Genomic DNA, 17,315 nt, shown 5'->3' on the forward strand with positions numbered 1-17,315 from the left:
GGTTTTTCGAGACAGGGTTTCTCTGTGGTTTTGGAGCCTGTCCTGGAACTAGCTCTGTAGACCAGGCTGGTCTCAAACTCACAGAGATCCGCCTGCCTCTGCCTCCCGAGTGCTGGGATTAAAGGCATGCGCCACCACTGCCCGGCAAGGACAGGGTTTTTCTGTGTAGCCTTAATTATCCTGGAACGCACTCTGTAGACCAGGCTCAAACTCGATCTGCCTGCCTCTGCCTCCCAGAGTGCTGGGATTAAAGACATGCCACCACCACTGCCCCGTTAGCTTTGTTTATCAGTCAGTCGCAGGTCCTTTAAAGCCTGCTGACCTCTATATAGGCCATCTGGGTCAGAGACTGAACTGAGTTTTCCTTCAAGGTTTTTTTTTCTCTGCAGGCCTTGACACATGCAGGGACCCCCATAGCATACTGAAAAGGAGTTGGAGTTGCCTGATATCCCTTGGTTTAGTGGGTTTTTAAGGTTCAGGGAAATTGCAGTGCTGAAGTGAGTATGTTGTGTAAAACAATCCTCCACATGGGAAGGCCTAGAAGACACGCCCTTCACTAATTGTGTAAGACACAAAATGGTGAGGGGCACCAGCACATTTAAAGAGATCTGCTGTCTCCCTTTTCCTTGTGCCAGACCTTAGGGCTGGAGATGCTGCTGCTCGGTTGGATGAATTAAATGCAATCAATAGATTTACCAGGTGATCTGTCTTTATTCCCAGCGCTTGGGAGGCAGACAGATCTCTGAGTTTGAGGCCAGAACTCGAGATGTACAGAGCAAGTTCCAGGACAGCCAGAGCTTCACAAAGAAACCCTGTCTTGAAGAAAGAAAAAGTTCTGTGGCAGGGGCCAGGTGGCAGTACCAAAGGCAAGGTGAGCATAGTTAACTGTAATGAGCGGCACAGACAAAACAGTGACCTGTACGGTCAGCACAGGCCAAGTGCGTTCTCTGGGGGGCATGATTTGTATGGATCTGTGGTACCAGCTAATCAGTTATGGTGCTTCTGAGCATTAAATAGATAAGAAACCAGAATGTTTGATCTGCACAGATGGGAAACTTTCTCAAAGAAAAGCTACATTGGGTCGTGGCCAAAGGGATTCTCCACCTGTGGACCAATTTCCAGAGTGAAGGGGATGGCCAGGTTCTTCCGTGGAAGGATCTTGATAAAATGCCTGAAAGATTTACTGTTAGCCTTTCCCCATTCCTTCCCAGAAGGTAATGCAGCCTTTGACAGGGTAACTACACTGGGGGTAAGGAAACAATTAGACTCTCCAGACCTACTGGATACTGGTTCTGAACTGACACCGATTCCAGTAAATCCCAAGGAACACTGGCCCTCCAGTTAAAGAAGGGGCTTATGGAGGTCAGGTGGTTAATGGAGTTTTGACTAAAGTCCAACTCACAGTAGGTCCAATGGGTCCCTAAACTCATCTTGTGGTTATTCAGATTGTATAACTGGGATAGATAGAAGTCGGCAGAGTTTTCCCACTGGTTCCCTGATGCGTGGAATATGGGCTATCATGGTTGGAAGGGCTGAATGGAAGCCTTTAGCTTTGCCTCTGCCAAGAAAAATAGTGAATCAAAAACAGCACCGCATCCCTGGAGGAACTGCAGAAATGAGTGCCATCAAGGACTTAACTCTCCTGTCTGGCCAGTGCAGAATACAGATGGATTGTCAAGAATGACAGTTGGTTATGGAAAACTCAATACTGACTCCAGCTGCAGCTGCTGGACCAGATGTGGTGTCCTTACTTGAGCAGATTAACACATCTAGTACATGGTTTGCAGCTGTTGATTCAGCAAATGCCTCGTTCTTGGTACCCATCCATAAAGACCACTAGAAGCAGTTTGGCCAGGCCAGCAGTAAATCTTTGCTGTTTTACCTCAAGGATATATTAACTCTCCAGCCCTGTGTCATAACTTAGAAGGGGTCTTGACCATTTGTCTCTTCCACAAAATATTACATGGGTGCACTATATTGATGACATTATGTTGAATGGACCAAGCAAACTGGAGGTAGCAACTACTTTGGACCCGTTGGTAACACATGCGCACATCAGAGGAGGGGAAGTAATCCAACCAAAATTCAAGGGCCTACCTCCATGAAATTCTTAGGAGTCTAGTGGTGGAGCACATGTGGAGGTACTCCTTCTAAAATATAGAATAAGTAAATGCTCATCAGAAGGTGACTTCAGCTGAGGAGGTGTTCAATACAGTAATCAAGTAGATAGGATGGCCCGGTCTGTGGACAGACTCTTTGCCCAGCCATTCCTGTCATTGCCCAATGGGCCATGAACAAAGTGGCCATGGTGGCACAGATGGGGGTTATGCATGGACTTCTACTCACCAAGGCTGACCTGGCTACAGCTGCTGCTGAGTGCCAGATCTGCCAACAGCAGACACCAACAACATGTGTAGTGAAATTTTGTGTGTGATCTAACAAAGTTTGCCTGAAGATCAGAGTGCAAAACTAAGCTACCAGTTAGCCATAGGGCCAGGCAGTGGTGGCACACACACCTTTAATCCCAGCACTCAGGATGGAGATTGATCTCTGTGAGTTCAAGGCCACCCTGGGCCACACTGAATCTATCTAAAAGATCGAATCTATCTAAAAGAGAAACAGCTCATGCAAAGATGATCTCAGCACTTGGGATCACATGGCTTTAATCCCAGCATTGGGAGGTGGAGACCGTAGTGATATGGCTAGGTAGAGAGAGGAATATAAGGTAGGAGGAGACAGGACCTCAGAAGCAATCTGAGGTTTCCTAGAGAGAGAGTCAGTCTGAGGATTTGTAGACAGGATCGCCCCTTCAGTCTGAACATTGGTAGAGGTAAGAACTCTCTAGTGACTGGGTGCTCTGCTTCTCTGATCATTCAGCTTTAACCCCTGCATCTGACTCTGACTTTTTATTAAGTCCAATTGGAATGTGTGTTATAGATATGACATCATTACCCAGGGTGACCAGCCATCAACCTGGTGGTAGAATGACTTCACTGGAGCACTTCCCTGTAGAAAGGACAATGCTTTGTCCTTACTGCAGCAACTACTTACTCTGACTATGGATTTGCCTTTCCTGCACATACTGCTTCCACCAAAACCACCACCCATGGACTTACAAAGTGCCTGATCCACTGATGGTATTCCACGCAGTATTGCTTCTGCCCAGGGAACTCACTCCACAGCCAGAGAAGTGCAACAGTGGACCCATGATATGGAATCCACTGCTCTTACCATGCTCCCCACCACTCTGAAGCAGCTGGCCTGATAGAAAGATGGAATGTCATTTTGAAGACACAGCTACAGAGCCAAGTAGGTGACAGCAGCCTGGAGAGTTAGGGCAGAGATCTGCAGAAGGCTGTGGATGCTTTGAGTCACCGTCCAAAATATGATGCAGTTTCTCTCATAGCCAGGATCTACAGGTCTAGGAACCAAGGGGTGGAAAAGGGAATAGCCCACTAGCAATCATTCCTAGGAAAAATTTTGCTTTCTGTTCCCGCCACCTTAAGTTCTGCTGACCTAGAAGTTTTGCTCCCAGAGGGTAGTAGTGCTCCTGCCAGGAGACACAGTAAACATTCCATTGAAGTGGAAGCTCAGACTGCCCCATCGGGTGTTCTGGTTGCACGGGTCTCTCAAAGAAGGGGAGTTACCCCAGAATGTAATCTAGGCTCTCTGGCAGCAGGGAGGAACAGTTTCTCTGAACTGAACCTCAAACCTCTCTCTATTCAGAAGCACATGTACTGATTATACACAAAGGCTGTGTTTGGGGTACAACAAGTTCCTTACACCAAAGCCCTTTTCATCTATATGTTCTCTGAAGAAAATCTTCACACCCTACAACCTTTAGTCCTTACTGTGTACTGTTTGCAGTCCTCAATAATGCAAGACCTCCAAGTGTGCCTGCATAGTCTTGTGACCAAAATCACATAGTGGATGGAAAACTCCCTCAGAAAACAATTCTTTATAGAAAACACTCACTGTTCTCTACTGATCTCTTCAATGTCTAGGTACCTTCAACAATCACTAATACATTCAACTGTTACCCTAGATACACTGAGAAACAACTATTACATTCTAATGTTTAGTCTAGATACAATGATTCTACTAGATTCCCACTACAACCTCCTAGCCACTTTGGGCTTCTGATGCCCTTAAGCCAACAGGTTAAGAAAGGAATAACCTGATGTCAACCCTGGGTTTCCAAATGCGTGCACACACACACACCTATACATGTCAAAACACATTTACACTACACATACATACACAAAGATAGAAAAGATACATATGCACATTTCTGTATGCCGAGAGAGAAGCAGAGCATAAATGATAAACACATTGATCACCTGCTCACGGCTCCCTTCATCCTATATCTTGTTTTGTTCTTCTTGGCCCTTGTGCAGGTTTCCTTGAACACTTTCCTATCTGCCCAAGTACCCATTCAAGTCACAGGTGTTCCAATAAGGAGTCCAAATGCACCTGCACTTCCTCCCACCCACTTCCTAAATGCACCTGGCTTTCTCCCACCCACTTCCTAAATGCACCTGGCTTTCTCCCACCCACTTCCTAAATGCACCTGCACTTTGTCTCACCATGGCCTTTCCCTTTCCCTCCCAGCGCTGATACATTTTTAAATTATGGGAGTCTCTCTTGTCTCTCCTCTCCCTTGCTTTTCAGCAGCCCTCTCCAGGTCGGTAAGTGTTACAGCTCTGAAGGGAAAGGCATTCTGGCAGTCAGGAGCCAAGGAATACCACAAACTCACAACAAACCTCACACAATAGATTTATGGGGAAAGACACAGGGTAGCTGCTTCTGCTCAGGAGAAAAGCAGCAAAGAACTGAGGGGAGGCAGCAGTGTACAGGATGTCTTGAGGGCAGAGTTTTCAAGAGTGGCAATTTCCAGGGTAGGAATTGGAGTGCTTTCAAGTCCTGAGCTTGGGCTTTCTACTCGGTAGGGCAGAGTTTGGCAGTCTGAATCTCAAGGGGCTGTGGCTGTGGACGGAGCCTGGCAGTTGGAGGTCCTCAGGGGCAGGGCCTAGTCACTCCCATGCCTTGAGGGTCTTACATCCTCCCCCTTTTATGTTTACTATTGATAAACAATCGGGTCAGGAAGGGTGCAATGTTATCTTTAGATGACTTCTTGCCAAAAGGGGACATCAAAGTCCTTGGGGCTTGATCTTCACCACCACAGGATATAATCAGGAGTTACAGGCCTCTGACTCTATATCTAGCAGCCTGTGATCCTGTAATAGTAACTGATTAAAAATTATTATTAGAGGGCTGGAGAGATGGCTCAACGGTTAAGAGCATTGCCGCTCTTCCAAAGGTCCTAAGTTCAATTCCCAGCAACCACATGGTGGCTCACAACCATCTGTAATGAGGTCTGGTGCCCTCTTCTGGCCTGTAGGCATACACACAAACAGAATATTGTATACATAATAAATAAATATTTGAAAAAAAATTATGATTAGAAATCTTTTGGATCTGTTGTTAAAGAAACCTAAACAAGAAGCTTAAATATTAAACAGGAAGTTTAAAACAACTTTAATATCCACACTCAAAAGACAGTGGATCTCTGCTAAACTGAATCTGGTGGCCAGAAATCCCAGAGATGAATTCTGAACCCTCGCCATCAAAGCAGCCATGGCAAGCTGCATTAGTGACAGAGAAATCAAAAATAAAACCTATAAACACAGAACACAAAAGTTCACACACTCAAAGGAGACTAGTCAGAAACAAAACCTGTAGGGGCCACCATTGTTCTCCCTCATCAAGTGATCCTAATCCATCCATTTCTGTCTCGACTCCCACATTTGCCACAAGACTTAAGACTACAATAAAAAAAAAAAAAAACCCATCTAGACAGACAAAACTTTCCAAACAACCTGGAGAGGAAGCAAGGGAGGAGGAGATGGAGATGCCCTATACATACAAGACTCAGAGCAAGCAGGGTGGAGCTGCAGCCAAGACAAAGCTATGGGACTTCCAACCTTGAAGCTGAGGACAATGTGCATGCAAACCCTTCTGTTGTTACTGCAGAATCAAAGCTCATAGCTGCAGGGTCATCAGAAGTTCATAGGGCATCACATAGTGTTGTAAGGGGTCGCTTGTTCCTGGCTGCTTGGCAGTGCAGACCCAAAGTAAGAACACAGAAATTATAAACTTTTACATCTTAATTTAACCCATTTCCATTAATCTGTGCGTCACCACGAGGTCATGGCCTACCAGCAAAGTTTCAGTGTGTCTGTCTCCAGCAGTGGCTCCATGGCTTCTCCCTGACTCTGCCTTCTTTCCCCCAGCATTCAGCTCAGTTTTCCCTGCCTAACTAAGTTCTACTTTAGTAGAACTTAGGTCCAAAGCAGTTTCTTCATTCACCAATGGTATTCACAGCATACAGAGGGGAATCCCACATCAACACAGGGACCTGATCATCGGTGGAGTCACAGAAACTCTGCCCCTTGCTCCTTCTGTGATAGAAACAGGTTGGTTCTCAATACCACTTAACAGAGGTGGAGAGTCTAGAGACAGAAAGAGGACATACTGGATAACTAGCCCCATCCTAACCTCCAGTGTTTCTCATTGCTGTCTAGAGTTGAGAAGGAACCACAGGACAGGCAGATGTAAAACAGTGGTGAGCCATGGGTGACCCTCAGGAGCTCAGAGATAGGCCGTCCAGACAGATGAAGACGACCAAATCAGATGAATTAAGAGGACAAGAAATGGAATCCCTGAAGCTTGGGGCATATCTCAAAAATCATTTTGTTACAACACTGGACACATAGATACACACGCACATACCCATGCCTAATACAAAATAACATATATTCTGCTTTTACGCCACTGGTTTTCCCAGCAAGGGGTTATAAATTAGAGGTACAAAAATAAATAAATAAATCGCCTTTAATCCCAGCACTTGGGAGGTAGAGGTAGGCGGATCTCTATGAGTTCGAGACCAGCCTGGTCTACCGAGCTAGCTCCAAGACAGGCTCCAAAGCCACAGAGAAACCCTGTCTCGAAAAACCAAAAAAATAAAATAAAATAATAAATAAATAAATAAATAAATGTGCTATAAGATTCACATTTCCAAACTATCCACACAGAGTTCCCAGAAGGAGGGGTTAGTGCAGGATGGGAAGGAAGGTCGTGAGATGCCCCAGCTAAGTAGATCATGCTGCAGTACACAGCTCCAACAGGCTGCCAAAGTGCTGCAGCGGTCCCCGAGTGCTGCATGACCCTGAAGCCATCATCTCTCAGAGAACTGACATAGGAGGGACAGGAGCCGCCCTGTAAGGGTCTTCTGAATCTGGATTCTACTGCACTACCAGTAGGGAGAATCAACAAACTTGATCCTGGGAAAAGAGTCTGTGCAGCAATTTTAGGGGTGGTCTCCTTCAACTGGACCATTTGGCCTTCCATAAGTGCCCAACGCAGGCTAAGCTTGCTGATCACCAGAGAGGTGGGGTGGCCGTCAGGGCTCATCCCTGTTGTCCTGGTGACGTAAAAGGCATCTTTCCAGATGTCACTGATTTGAACTTCCGAAGTTGTCACTATACCAGTGGTGTTGGTCAGGTGCAGGACAGACGGGAAGGCTGGGTGCAGGAGGTAAGGTGGTAAAGGCCAGGGGGCTTGGCTCCTGGGGCGTCATCAGAACTGAGCGATGCAGCAGCCAGTGCTTCTGCCCAGAAGAGGAAGACAGACTTCTGGTCTGAAGTAACTGCAGAAGTGGTTGGTGTTTCCTCCATGTGACACGGGATACTGTGACTCCAGATGATGGAGCCAGAGCTCCATCCACCACCATCATCTTTTTCATCCCAACTCCATGCTGTCTGCAGAAGGAAGTCCAATGTCTGATCATCAGTGAAAGACCCAGGAGTGGGCTGGCTGCAAACAGACAAGGACGCAATAAAAAGCGATATACAGAAAAGAAACGGGGCTGGAGACACGGCTCAGAGGTTAAAAGCACTGGCTGCTCTTCTAGAGGTCCTGAGTTCAATTCCCAGCAACCACATGGGAATTGAATAAGATCAGAATCAATGAGATCTGGTGCCCTGTTGTGTCATGCAGGCACACATGCAGGCAGAACACTGTATACCTATATAATTAATTAACTAATTAATTAAAAAAAGAAACAGGTACCTCCCTCCCTTCCCTTGCACCAGCCACTCGAAACAAGCAAATATTCTAGATAATTTTTAGAATGGGAAAACTGCTCGGAACAGCAGCCATATGCAGGTACTCTGCAAACCTGTGCAGGCCATGAAGGCTCAATTTCCAGAGCGGCATAAGATCTTGTTCCCGGAGCAGGACCAGGCCTTGTCTGGTTGCAATTGAGAGGCTGCTGCAGTTGGAATCTGGTGCCTTCACCAACTGGAGAAGCTCGACTCCATCACTGTAAACATCAAGGAGCTCCGAAAGACTGACAGATCTGTGCTTCTCCCATTCCGGCTCTTCTATCTGCAGAGAGGGTGGTGCACTGTCTCGATTTTGGGCCTGAACAAAAATGTCCCACAGGGCAACAGCTTGTATATTTCCAAAGCCAAATATGATGTAGACAGTCCCAGTGGTGGTGGTGTAAACCTGGGGACCAATCAGACACCCCACTCCCATGATGTTGTACTTCACAGGTCAATCCACGGGACTCCCTGTCTAGCCAGATACCAGCAGAAAACACAGATCTGGCTGCAATTCTCCAGTGGCCAGCACCACCAGATCTCTGACACCATCCCCATCCAGGTCTGGCAGCACCACAACTGGGGTACCAAGGTGCCATTAGACAGATGGTTTGGGTTTAGGGCCCACATTGTTGAAATATGAGCGGCAGGGCTGCGTCCCCAGCACCCCAGCCGCCTGCTAGCTTATGCCCGAAATAACAACACACAAACTGTATTCATTTAAAGACTGCTTGGCCCATTTCTATCTAGCCTCTTCTAGGCTAATTCTCACATATTAATTTAGCCCATTTCTAATAATGTGTGTAAGCACCCCAAGGTGCGCTTACCGGGAAGATTCTAGCCTACATCCATCCTGGGTCGGAGCTTCATCACATATGCCTCAGAGCGCAGAGCTATCACGTCTACCCAGGAGAGCTGAGCATGGTGTCTCTGCTCCAGAGAGCAGAGCTGTTGGGTCTCTCCGGGAGCAGAGCAGAGTCCGAGCTCACTTCCTCTTCCTCCCAGCATCCTATTCTGTTTACTCCTCCCACCTATGTTTTAACCTATCAGGGCCAGCCAAGCAGTTTCTTTATTGCTTAACCAATGAAATCAACAGATTGATATGACACTCCCACATCACCACATGACTTTCCCTGATGCTGCATTGAATGCACTGAGCATCTTTTTTTTTAAAAAAAATATTTTTATGGTTTATTTAACTTTATTTTATGTGCATTGGTGTGAAGGTGTCAGATCCCTTGCAACTGGATCTTCAGACAGTTGTGAGCTGCTATGTGGGTGCTGGGAATTGAACCAGGATCCTCTGGAAGAGCAGTCAGTAATTTTAACTACTGAGCCATCTCTCCAGCCCCATACACTGAGCATCTTGAGCATCCCTGTCATGAGGCAGATGGTCTCTCTGACTCCTGGAGCCTGCTACACCCTCTGGGGCCCTACCACATAGGTAACTCTCTAGTTACTACGGCACTTGTTCTGTCTATTGGAACCCTCCCTGCTTCCTTGCCCCCCCCCCCCACTAGGAGCTTCTCACTAAGACCTGAAGTTTCCCTAAGCCCTTCCTGGCCTCTGCAACCATGCCCTCCTGGGCTTCTTTCTTTTAATTTCCACTTGGAGCTTATAAAACTCCCTTCGGTGGAGTTCATTCTGTAATCCTTTCTCTCTTCCTCCATGGACTTGGATTTTATTAAAGCCTTACTGTTACTATAAGCAGCTTGGCTTCAGTACAGTTCAATGGCCAAATTGGAATTGACAATTGGCTCTATTGTCAATGGTGGCAACTTCTGTCACCACACAAACAAACTTGCTCTCTCCTCCTCTGTTTCTTCCTATCTACACCTGTCTATGGGTAGCTCCTATACATGGATGTTTATCACACCTCTAACCAACAGCCTGTCCTAACAGGGATGGGAAACTGCCAACTGCCATAGAGCAGGCTGTCAAGGGTTGATGGGGCCGGGGGAGTGCTGGAGAGATGGCCCAGCAGTTATGAGCAGCGACTGTTCTTCCAGGGGACTTGAGTTCAATTCCCAGCACCCACATGGTAGCTAACAACTGTCTGTAACTGTAGTTCCAGAGTCTGAAACCCTCACACAGACAAACTTGCTGGCACATGAAATAAAAATAAGTTTTTTTAAAAAGGCTGATCCATTTCCCTTTAACTCCTTATTCATCTCTTCTTCACCTGGACTTACTTACCCCATGCCTGTTTTCTCTATTTTTGCAATAATTCCTGTCCTGAGAAAAAGTCATAAAAATAGGGTTTATGAAAAATAGGATTTAAAAACAATGCTTGTTTAATAAAAGTATTAAAGCTGCACCTTCAGGTACTCATATACAAGAATGTACTTTATGCTAGTAAGTTTGTAAAGAACTTTGCAACATAAGGGTCACCTGGGTGGTATTGGTTTTAAAGGGTCACGAAAGGTCAGGGAGAGCAAAGGAGACTCGGCACCGCTTGGCAGGACTGAAGGACCTCAAGAGATCCAGGAGAGGTTTTCGGCGAAAACACAGCCCACTTACAATGACAGTCTAGGAAAGTGTAGAAAGCTTAAGAACGTTCTGAAGGTCTAAGAAAGTGATTTAAGACAATGAACAAATGTTTCAGATTGTCCCCCCTCTATGCCATTGCTATATTACGATGTCAAAGGTTCAGGAAGCCTATATCACTCGTGGTTCAGCCAGACCACCGCTGTGGTGGGTCTGAAGGCTGCTCACCACAGGTTGCCAGAAGGAGATACTTGTCCATGTAATGCTTTAATGGACTTCTAAAGCGCCTGCCCCCGTGCTTGCTTTCTCTATGCTCGAACAAGAAATTACTGTCTGCATTGGCCAGAGACTTATAGAGGCAGCCCTTACTGATCCTGTAGGAGACACACTGCATATTCAGGTAGGCCTTCTATCTTTTATACAAAATGGGGTATCTCTTATTTCCTAATTAAGGACTCCTGGCACCCCAGATGGGAGGCAGGGGTCACTAGTGCACTTTACTATAGGTTTTATCACGGCTGCCCATCAGGCGCGATCAAAATACAGAGGGTACGCACCCCACTCTCTCAACCCCTAATTATAGACACGGTGGGAGAAGTGGCCCAACATTCAAAGGTTCTTTCCTCCCTAGCATCTTCCCTCTTGGACAGCACTGACCCTACCTCTGTCCTCATGACCACTCCATCTCTTGTTTCAGACCTTAAACTCCGCATATCAACCCCTAAACATCACCCTGCCTGACCGCTTTGGAGAGCCCCGGTAGGGTCTCCCTCCTGGGTCAAACTCACACGACCACCATTCCTAACCTTACCCACTGAACTATTAGATTCTCACCTCGCTGCTCACTAACTGCTCTGAGCTGGAGGGTTGCGGCACAGAGCCAGCGCTACAAGCTGCTTTACGATCCTGAGCAAATCCATAATCTCGTTTGAATCTGTTCTTCCTGCGCATGGTTTCTCCCTTTCTGTCCTCTCTCCTAGCAGAGTCCTCTGCATCCATCGTGTTTGGCCGACACTTGTTCAGACATGTCAGTGGGTTCCTCCTGGGATCCTGCGGAGGACAAGGGCGGCCTTTCCTGGAACCGCTAGGTCGAAGAAGGAAGCATGACCACACGACTGGACTGAGGACGAGACAGGGCCTCCGGGATAGTCTGAGAGCCGCGGTCAGGTTCAGTGCTCCTGGTTCTCCTTTTCCTTGACTACCTGGAAGGAAGTTTCTCTCCAAAATCGTTTCTCACATCTCTGCCTACACGCCGCCCAGTGTACCAGGACCTGCGATCCCTGAAGACACTGCGTGGTTTAAAGACTCTCCTCTTACAGGAAGTGTAGGGCTGAGGCCTGTGGGCGGGGCTCGAGTGTGGCTCACCAGGCCAAGGGAGAGCAAGGAGGGTGGGGGGCGTGAGTGGGTGGGTCTCGGCTTTGCTCCGCCCCAGAGACCAGCTTTGCCCGGCTCCACCCCTTGTAGGGTAGCAGTGAGCTCCGGGGAGTCGCACAGTTTCTGTTTTCCGGGTTGGGGCGTGTTCCTTTCTCCGTCCTAAGCCTGTCAGCCCAAAGGGAGTGATTTTGTACCTTCAGGGACAGCCTCACTGAGCACTACTCTGCCCCACCCGGTCCTCGCACCGCACCCACCGCAGCGGCCGAGGAGGAGATCCGGGAGCCAGTCCAAGTGGGCCAAAGTGCAGGTGCGCCTCTCAGTCTCAGTCTCCTGAAATTGAATCCGCCTTGGACCGGCAGGGTTTGCTTCTGGATTTAGGTCTTCGAAGCAGTTCTGTCCAGCTTGAGCCCGAGGCTAGTGTGGCGGGAAGTGGAGAGCTTGGTAGGGAAACTAATGTCCCAGAGGGCAAGAGAGGGAACGGGTTTGTAGGAAAAACAGAGCGCGCGGAACCCTAGCCCCCTAGGACCCGAGACCTGGGGACTTTCTCCAAATTCCGGTCCCACACTCAGCTAACCCTTTGGCGGTGGAGAAACACCAGGCACCAGATCTTTGAGTGGAATGCAGAAGTGCTTTTTGCTGTATCCTACAGAACCCAGGCCTCGCCTCTCCCAGATGACCAGGAATTGTTTTGTTTGTAAACAGAGACAGGGTTTCTCTGTCTTTGGAGCCTGTCCTGGAACTCGCACTGTAGACCAGGCTGCCCTGGAACTCACAGAGATCCGCCTGCCTCTGCCTCCTGAGTTTTGGGATTAAAGGCGTGCGCCACCACTGCCCAGTGGCTGGGAATTGTTTTAGGAAAAATTCCGAGAACTAAAGTCACTGAGGATGCTGCCCCAATCTGATCCTAGGTGGCCCTTTACTTACTTTTGCTGATGATGAGTCTGCCTACGGACAGACAGACCACTCACTGCCTGGAGGAGACATCCTAACTGCCACTGGGTACTGAGACACGGTTCCTTAGTGAGCCCGAGGTCAGTTGATGAAGAAATCTAATTGGAGCCTTTCTTTACAGGAGTTGAGAGCTCAAGAGCGGCAGGTTCCGAGCCTGACAGACCTGGGAGGGAAGTGCCTAATTGGCCAAGGTCCTCGGGGTCGCTAAAGGTGCCTGCCTTCTGTAGAGCACCCAGTGATGGCCCGCCAAAGACTGGCCTTGGGCCTGGCATTCTGCCTGCTTGCTAGCACAAGTCTCTGGCTCCTGTGGTGAGTTCCGGTTTGGAGTCTACTCCCTCCCTCTGCATGTCACCCCTAAACCTTGAATACAGTTTTCCAGGTCCCATCAACCTCTCGAGATTCAGAATCCTCCAGCCCCAGAATACCTAGTATTGCCTTCTGTGTTTTGCCTTGAGTTGACTTTCTAGCCTTCCTTTAACTTGCCGCGTTTTCTGCCTAGACTGTCCTTCAAATGATGTTGATAAGGAACCCTGTTCATGCTCTTAAAGTCATCCCTGTTGGTCTTGTGGGGTGCTACTGGCACTGCATGTCTCCTATTTGTGTGTGGGACCTGGTGTCAAGGACATGAGCCATGAGTGGATAGCCATACAGACAAACAGCTACACGCTAGGCCCTGTGCCGGATACAGGTGTCCTCTGCTGCCAACACAGAGTGACAGGGCTTCCTCCCAACCGCACCACTGGAGGCCTTTGCTCCTGATAAAGTGCACCAAGTCAGCCCCTGAGGCAGAGCACCATTGACAGGTACTTTTTCTTTCTAGGGGATTTGCCAGGGACTGGCTGTTGGTCTCCTATGTGCCTTTTTACCTCCCCTGCCGAGACTCGTAAGTATGGGGCTAGAGGATTTGGGGGCAGTGTGAGCTGAGTGTATTTGGAAAACAGGAAAGCTTTTAGGATGACATCGTCTGAGATTTCAGCCTTCAAGCCTCCTTCTGCCCTCAGTGCTTGCACAGCTGTGGGTCTTGCTTCTTGCTTGCTGTGCCTGTTCGATGGGATGGTAGAGATGCCTCTCCTGGCTGATGCGTATGAGTATCCTCGTGTCCTAGTGCATAGAAGGTGGTCAGTAAACAGCCCTGTTAGGAAAGAACCTCTTGCTTCATTTGTGTGGATGCAGGAAACCTAGTACCACTGGACTAAAGCCTTCCATGCAGAGTGAACGTATTTGACAGCTAAAAGTGAAAAGATGGACCTCGTGAACTTTTGTGTTTTATGGCAGCTAAAGAAGACCAGGCTGGCCTTGAACTCAAAGATCCACCTGCCTCTGCCTCCAGAGTGCTGGGATTAAAGATGTGCGCCACCACCTGGCATAACACATTTTATCAAAAACAAAATATAGTAGTAGTATTTTAGTCCTTATTCAGATGTTTATAACAGGATACCACAGTTCTGGCCCAGAGTCAAGGAGCTACATGTGCTGAATTTGTTGGCGACTATCTTGCTGGCAAGGTCCCAGGGCAGCACAGGGTGAGAGACAGAATGTATCTCTGTGTATATTTTTTGGTCTCTTTGTCTTAATCCCTACCCATCCTCGAACTCTGTAAGTCAACCAGGCTAACCTTAAATTTACAGAGATCTGGCCTCCTGAGTGCTTGGCTTAAAGGTATGTACTACCAAACCTGGCTTTTATTATTAAAATTATATTTATTTATTTTTGGTTTGGTTTGGTTTTTGAGACAGGGTTTCTCTGTGTAGTCCTAGCTGTCCTGGAACCCACTTTGTAGACCATCCTGGCCTCAAACTCACAGTGCCACCACTGCCCAACTATTATTATTTTTAATGTGTATGGGTGCTCCGCCTACATGTATATTTATGCACCATGTACTTGGTGCCCTCAGAGGCCAGAAAAGAGTGTCAGATCTCCTGAGACTGGAGTTGAAGGTGGTTGTGAACCACCATGTATCTATTGTATATACTGGGACCTGAACCCAGGTCCTCTGGAAGAACAGCCCTCTCTCCAGTTCCTATACAGGGTCTTATGTAGCTAGAGTGTCTGTCTTAGTCACTGTTTTGTTGCTAGGAAGAGACACCATGACCAAGGCAACCTTAAAAGAAAGTATGAAATGGGGGGCTTGTTTACAGTTTCGTAAGTTAGTCCATTATCATCATGGTGGGGAGCTTGGCAGAACGCAAGTAGACATCTACATACTGATCTGCAGAAAGAGAGACTGGGCCTGGCATGGGATTTTGGAACCCCAAGCCCACCCCCATTGACATACTTCCTCCAACAAGGCCACACTTACATGACCCCAAAAGGGACCATTCTTATTCAAACCACCACAGTGTTCTACTTAGGTTACTATTTATTCCTGTCATGAAACATCATGACCAGCCGTGGTGGTGGCATACACCTTTAATCCCAGCACTCGGGAGGTAGAGGCAGATAGATCTCTGTGAGTTTGAGGCCAGTCTGGTCTACAAAGCAAGTTCCAGGACAGTCAGAGCTGTCACATAGAGAAATCCTGTCTTTAAAAAAAAAATGAAAAGCAAAACATCATGACCAAAATCAGCTTGGGGAGGAAAGGGTTTGTTGGCTTACATGTCTCCATTATAGTCCATCAGGAAAGGAAAGGCAAGAACTTGGAGTTAGAAATTGATACAGAGGCCATGGAGGAACCTGTTTACTGGCTTGTTCTTCGGGGCTTGCTCAGCCTGCTTGCTTGCTTTTTCTTCTTTCTTTCTTTCTTTTTTTCTTTCTTTCTTTCTTCCTTCCTTCCTTCCTTCCTTCCTTCCTTCCTTTCTTTCTTTCTTTTTCTTTCTTCCTCTTTCTTTCTTTCTTAATTTCTATTTCTTTTTTCTTTTCTTTTCGTTCTTTTTGTTGTTGTTTTTGAGACAGGCTTTCTCTGTGTAGCCCTGGCTGTCCTGGAACTCACTCTGTAGACCAGGCTGACCTTGAATTTAGAGATCCACCTAACTCTGCCTCCTGAGTGCTGGATTTAAAGGCATGGCCCACCACTGCTCAGCCTGTTTTCTTAGACCATCCACAACCATCTGCCCAGTGATAAATCAGTCATTAATTAGGAAAAAGCCCCCATAGACTTACCTACAGACCAATCTGATCGAGGCATTCTCTCAACTGAAGTTCCCTGTTCCAAGATGGCCCAGGTTGTGTCAAGTTAACTAAAAACCTAAGCACATTGGCCCTGAACTCTGTACGTCTGAGGATGACTTTGAGCTCCTGATTTTCTTGCCTTCACTCCTGACTGCTGAGATTACAGGCCTGTGCTTCCTTGCCAGGCTCATCTTTCCTTTCATTTTTATTGCCTTTAGGTGCTTAAAAATATGAAGTTCTTTTTTGATGAGTGTGTGCAAGGCTCAAGGCCAACCCCTTGGCCTCCTGTGCGGTAGACGGGCTATCTTCCCCTGAGCTACACTCCCAGTTTCTGCTTCTATATTCTTGTGTGTCATTCCCCAGTGGAGCTAGAGCATGTCTGGACTTGTGGGGAAAATGAAATCACTGTCAGGCTGCACAGAATGCTGGGTCCTGGTGTGGCATCCTCTTCCTGATTCTGATCGCCTCCTCGGAACCCCAGTATTTTCTGAACAGGGACACAGTAAACAGGGTTTAGAGAGTGGCAATTAAAGAGTAGAGGCAGATCATGAAGGGACAGATAATATGCAGGTTCCTTCAAGAGTGTTGCGAGAATCTTTCTGGACTAAGCACTCTGACACGAGCGAGAGTGGAAATGAGAAGATATGCCTCCAGGGGACCAAAGCCAGCACAACTCCTCAAAGGTTTCCGTCCAAGAGCCAGTTTTATACTCTAAAACTATAAGGCAGGGTGGGCAAGCAAGCAAGATTTTGCAGAAGCATATGTGGCAATCAGCAGGTGGTTAAGGGCAATGACTCATTGTTCTGGTTATTTCTCCAGGTCATCCTGTTTCATTCAGGTAGCTATCCAGGTAGCGAGTGAGGTCACACTGGGCAAACAGGCAGTACAAGCAATGCTTTAAGTAAATCCCTGCATCCATAAATCTGTATCGAATAATTGGTCTTACCAGATTCATAGAGGCAGGAACAGGGCAGGCCCACGGGTAGCCACTGTTTGCTGGACCTGATTTTAGACTGACAAAACATCCTTGCCGGCAGTGGTGGCGCACACCTTTAATCCCAGAACTCAGGAGGCAGAGGTAGAAGGATCTTTGTGAGTCCAAGGCCAGCCTAGTCTAGAGTGAGTTCCAGGACAGGTTCTAAAACTACAGAGAAACCTGTCTTGAAAAAAAAAAGGGAAGGAAGGAAGGAAGGAAGGAAGGAAGGAAGGGAAGGAGGGAGGGAGGGAGGG

The 17,315-nt window shown here is 47.5% G+C and overlaps 2 protein-coding genes and 1 long non-coding RNA gene across 3 annotated transcripts in view; 2 read left to right on the forward strand and 1 right to left on the reverse strand.

Annotated features, from left to right (window-relative positions):
- The window catches only part of Mrps2 (mitochondrial ribosomal protein S2), a 3,856-nt gene extending 2,895 nt beyond the window's left edge, over nt 1-961 (forward strand). Inside the window, exon 5 of the transcript XR_007594124.1 lies at nt 721-961. The gene's annotated coding sequence lies outside the window, so the exon portion shown is untranslated. The remainder of the gene's footprint in view (nt 1-720) is intronic.
- Nucleotides 962-5,578: 4,617 nt separating this feature from the next.
- On the reverse strand, nt 5,579-12,330 carry LOC126509253 (protein FAM234B-like). The gene is made up of 3 exons (XM_050155009.1): nt 11,487-12,330; nt 8,240-8,448; nt 5,579-7,875 (listed from the first exon to the last, which is right to left on the reverse strand). Exons 1-3 carry the CDS (start codon nt 11,649-11,651, stop codon nt 7,560-7,562), a joined length of 690 nt encoding a protein of 229 aa, XP_050010966.1. The 5' UTR covers nt 11,652-12,330; the 3' UTR covers nt 5,579-7,559.
- A 281-nt stretch (nt 12,331-12,611) lies between these two features.
- Nucleotides 12,612-17,271, forward strand: LOC126509255 (uncharacterized). The gene is made up of 3 exons (XR_007594125.1): nt 12,612-13,025; nt 13,099-13,286; nt 13,798-17,271. It is a non-coding gene; the product is annotated as an uncharacterized lncRNA (long non-coding RNA).
- The last annotated feature ends 44 nt before the right edge of the window (nt 17,272-17,315 follow it).

The sequence above is a fragment of the Alexandromys fortis genome, unplaced genomic scaffold (assembly GCF_014885135.2).
Source record: "Alexandromys fortis isolate MF-2015 unplaced genomic scaffold, M_Fortis_MF-2015_v1.1 scaffold_72, whole genome shotgun sequence".
Lineage (NCBI taxonomy): Eukaryota > Metazoa > Chordata > Mammalia > Rodentia > Cricetidae > Alexandromys > Alexandromys fortis.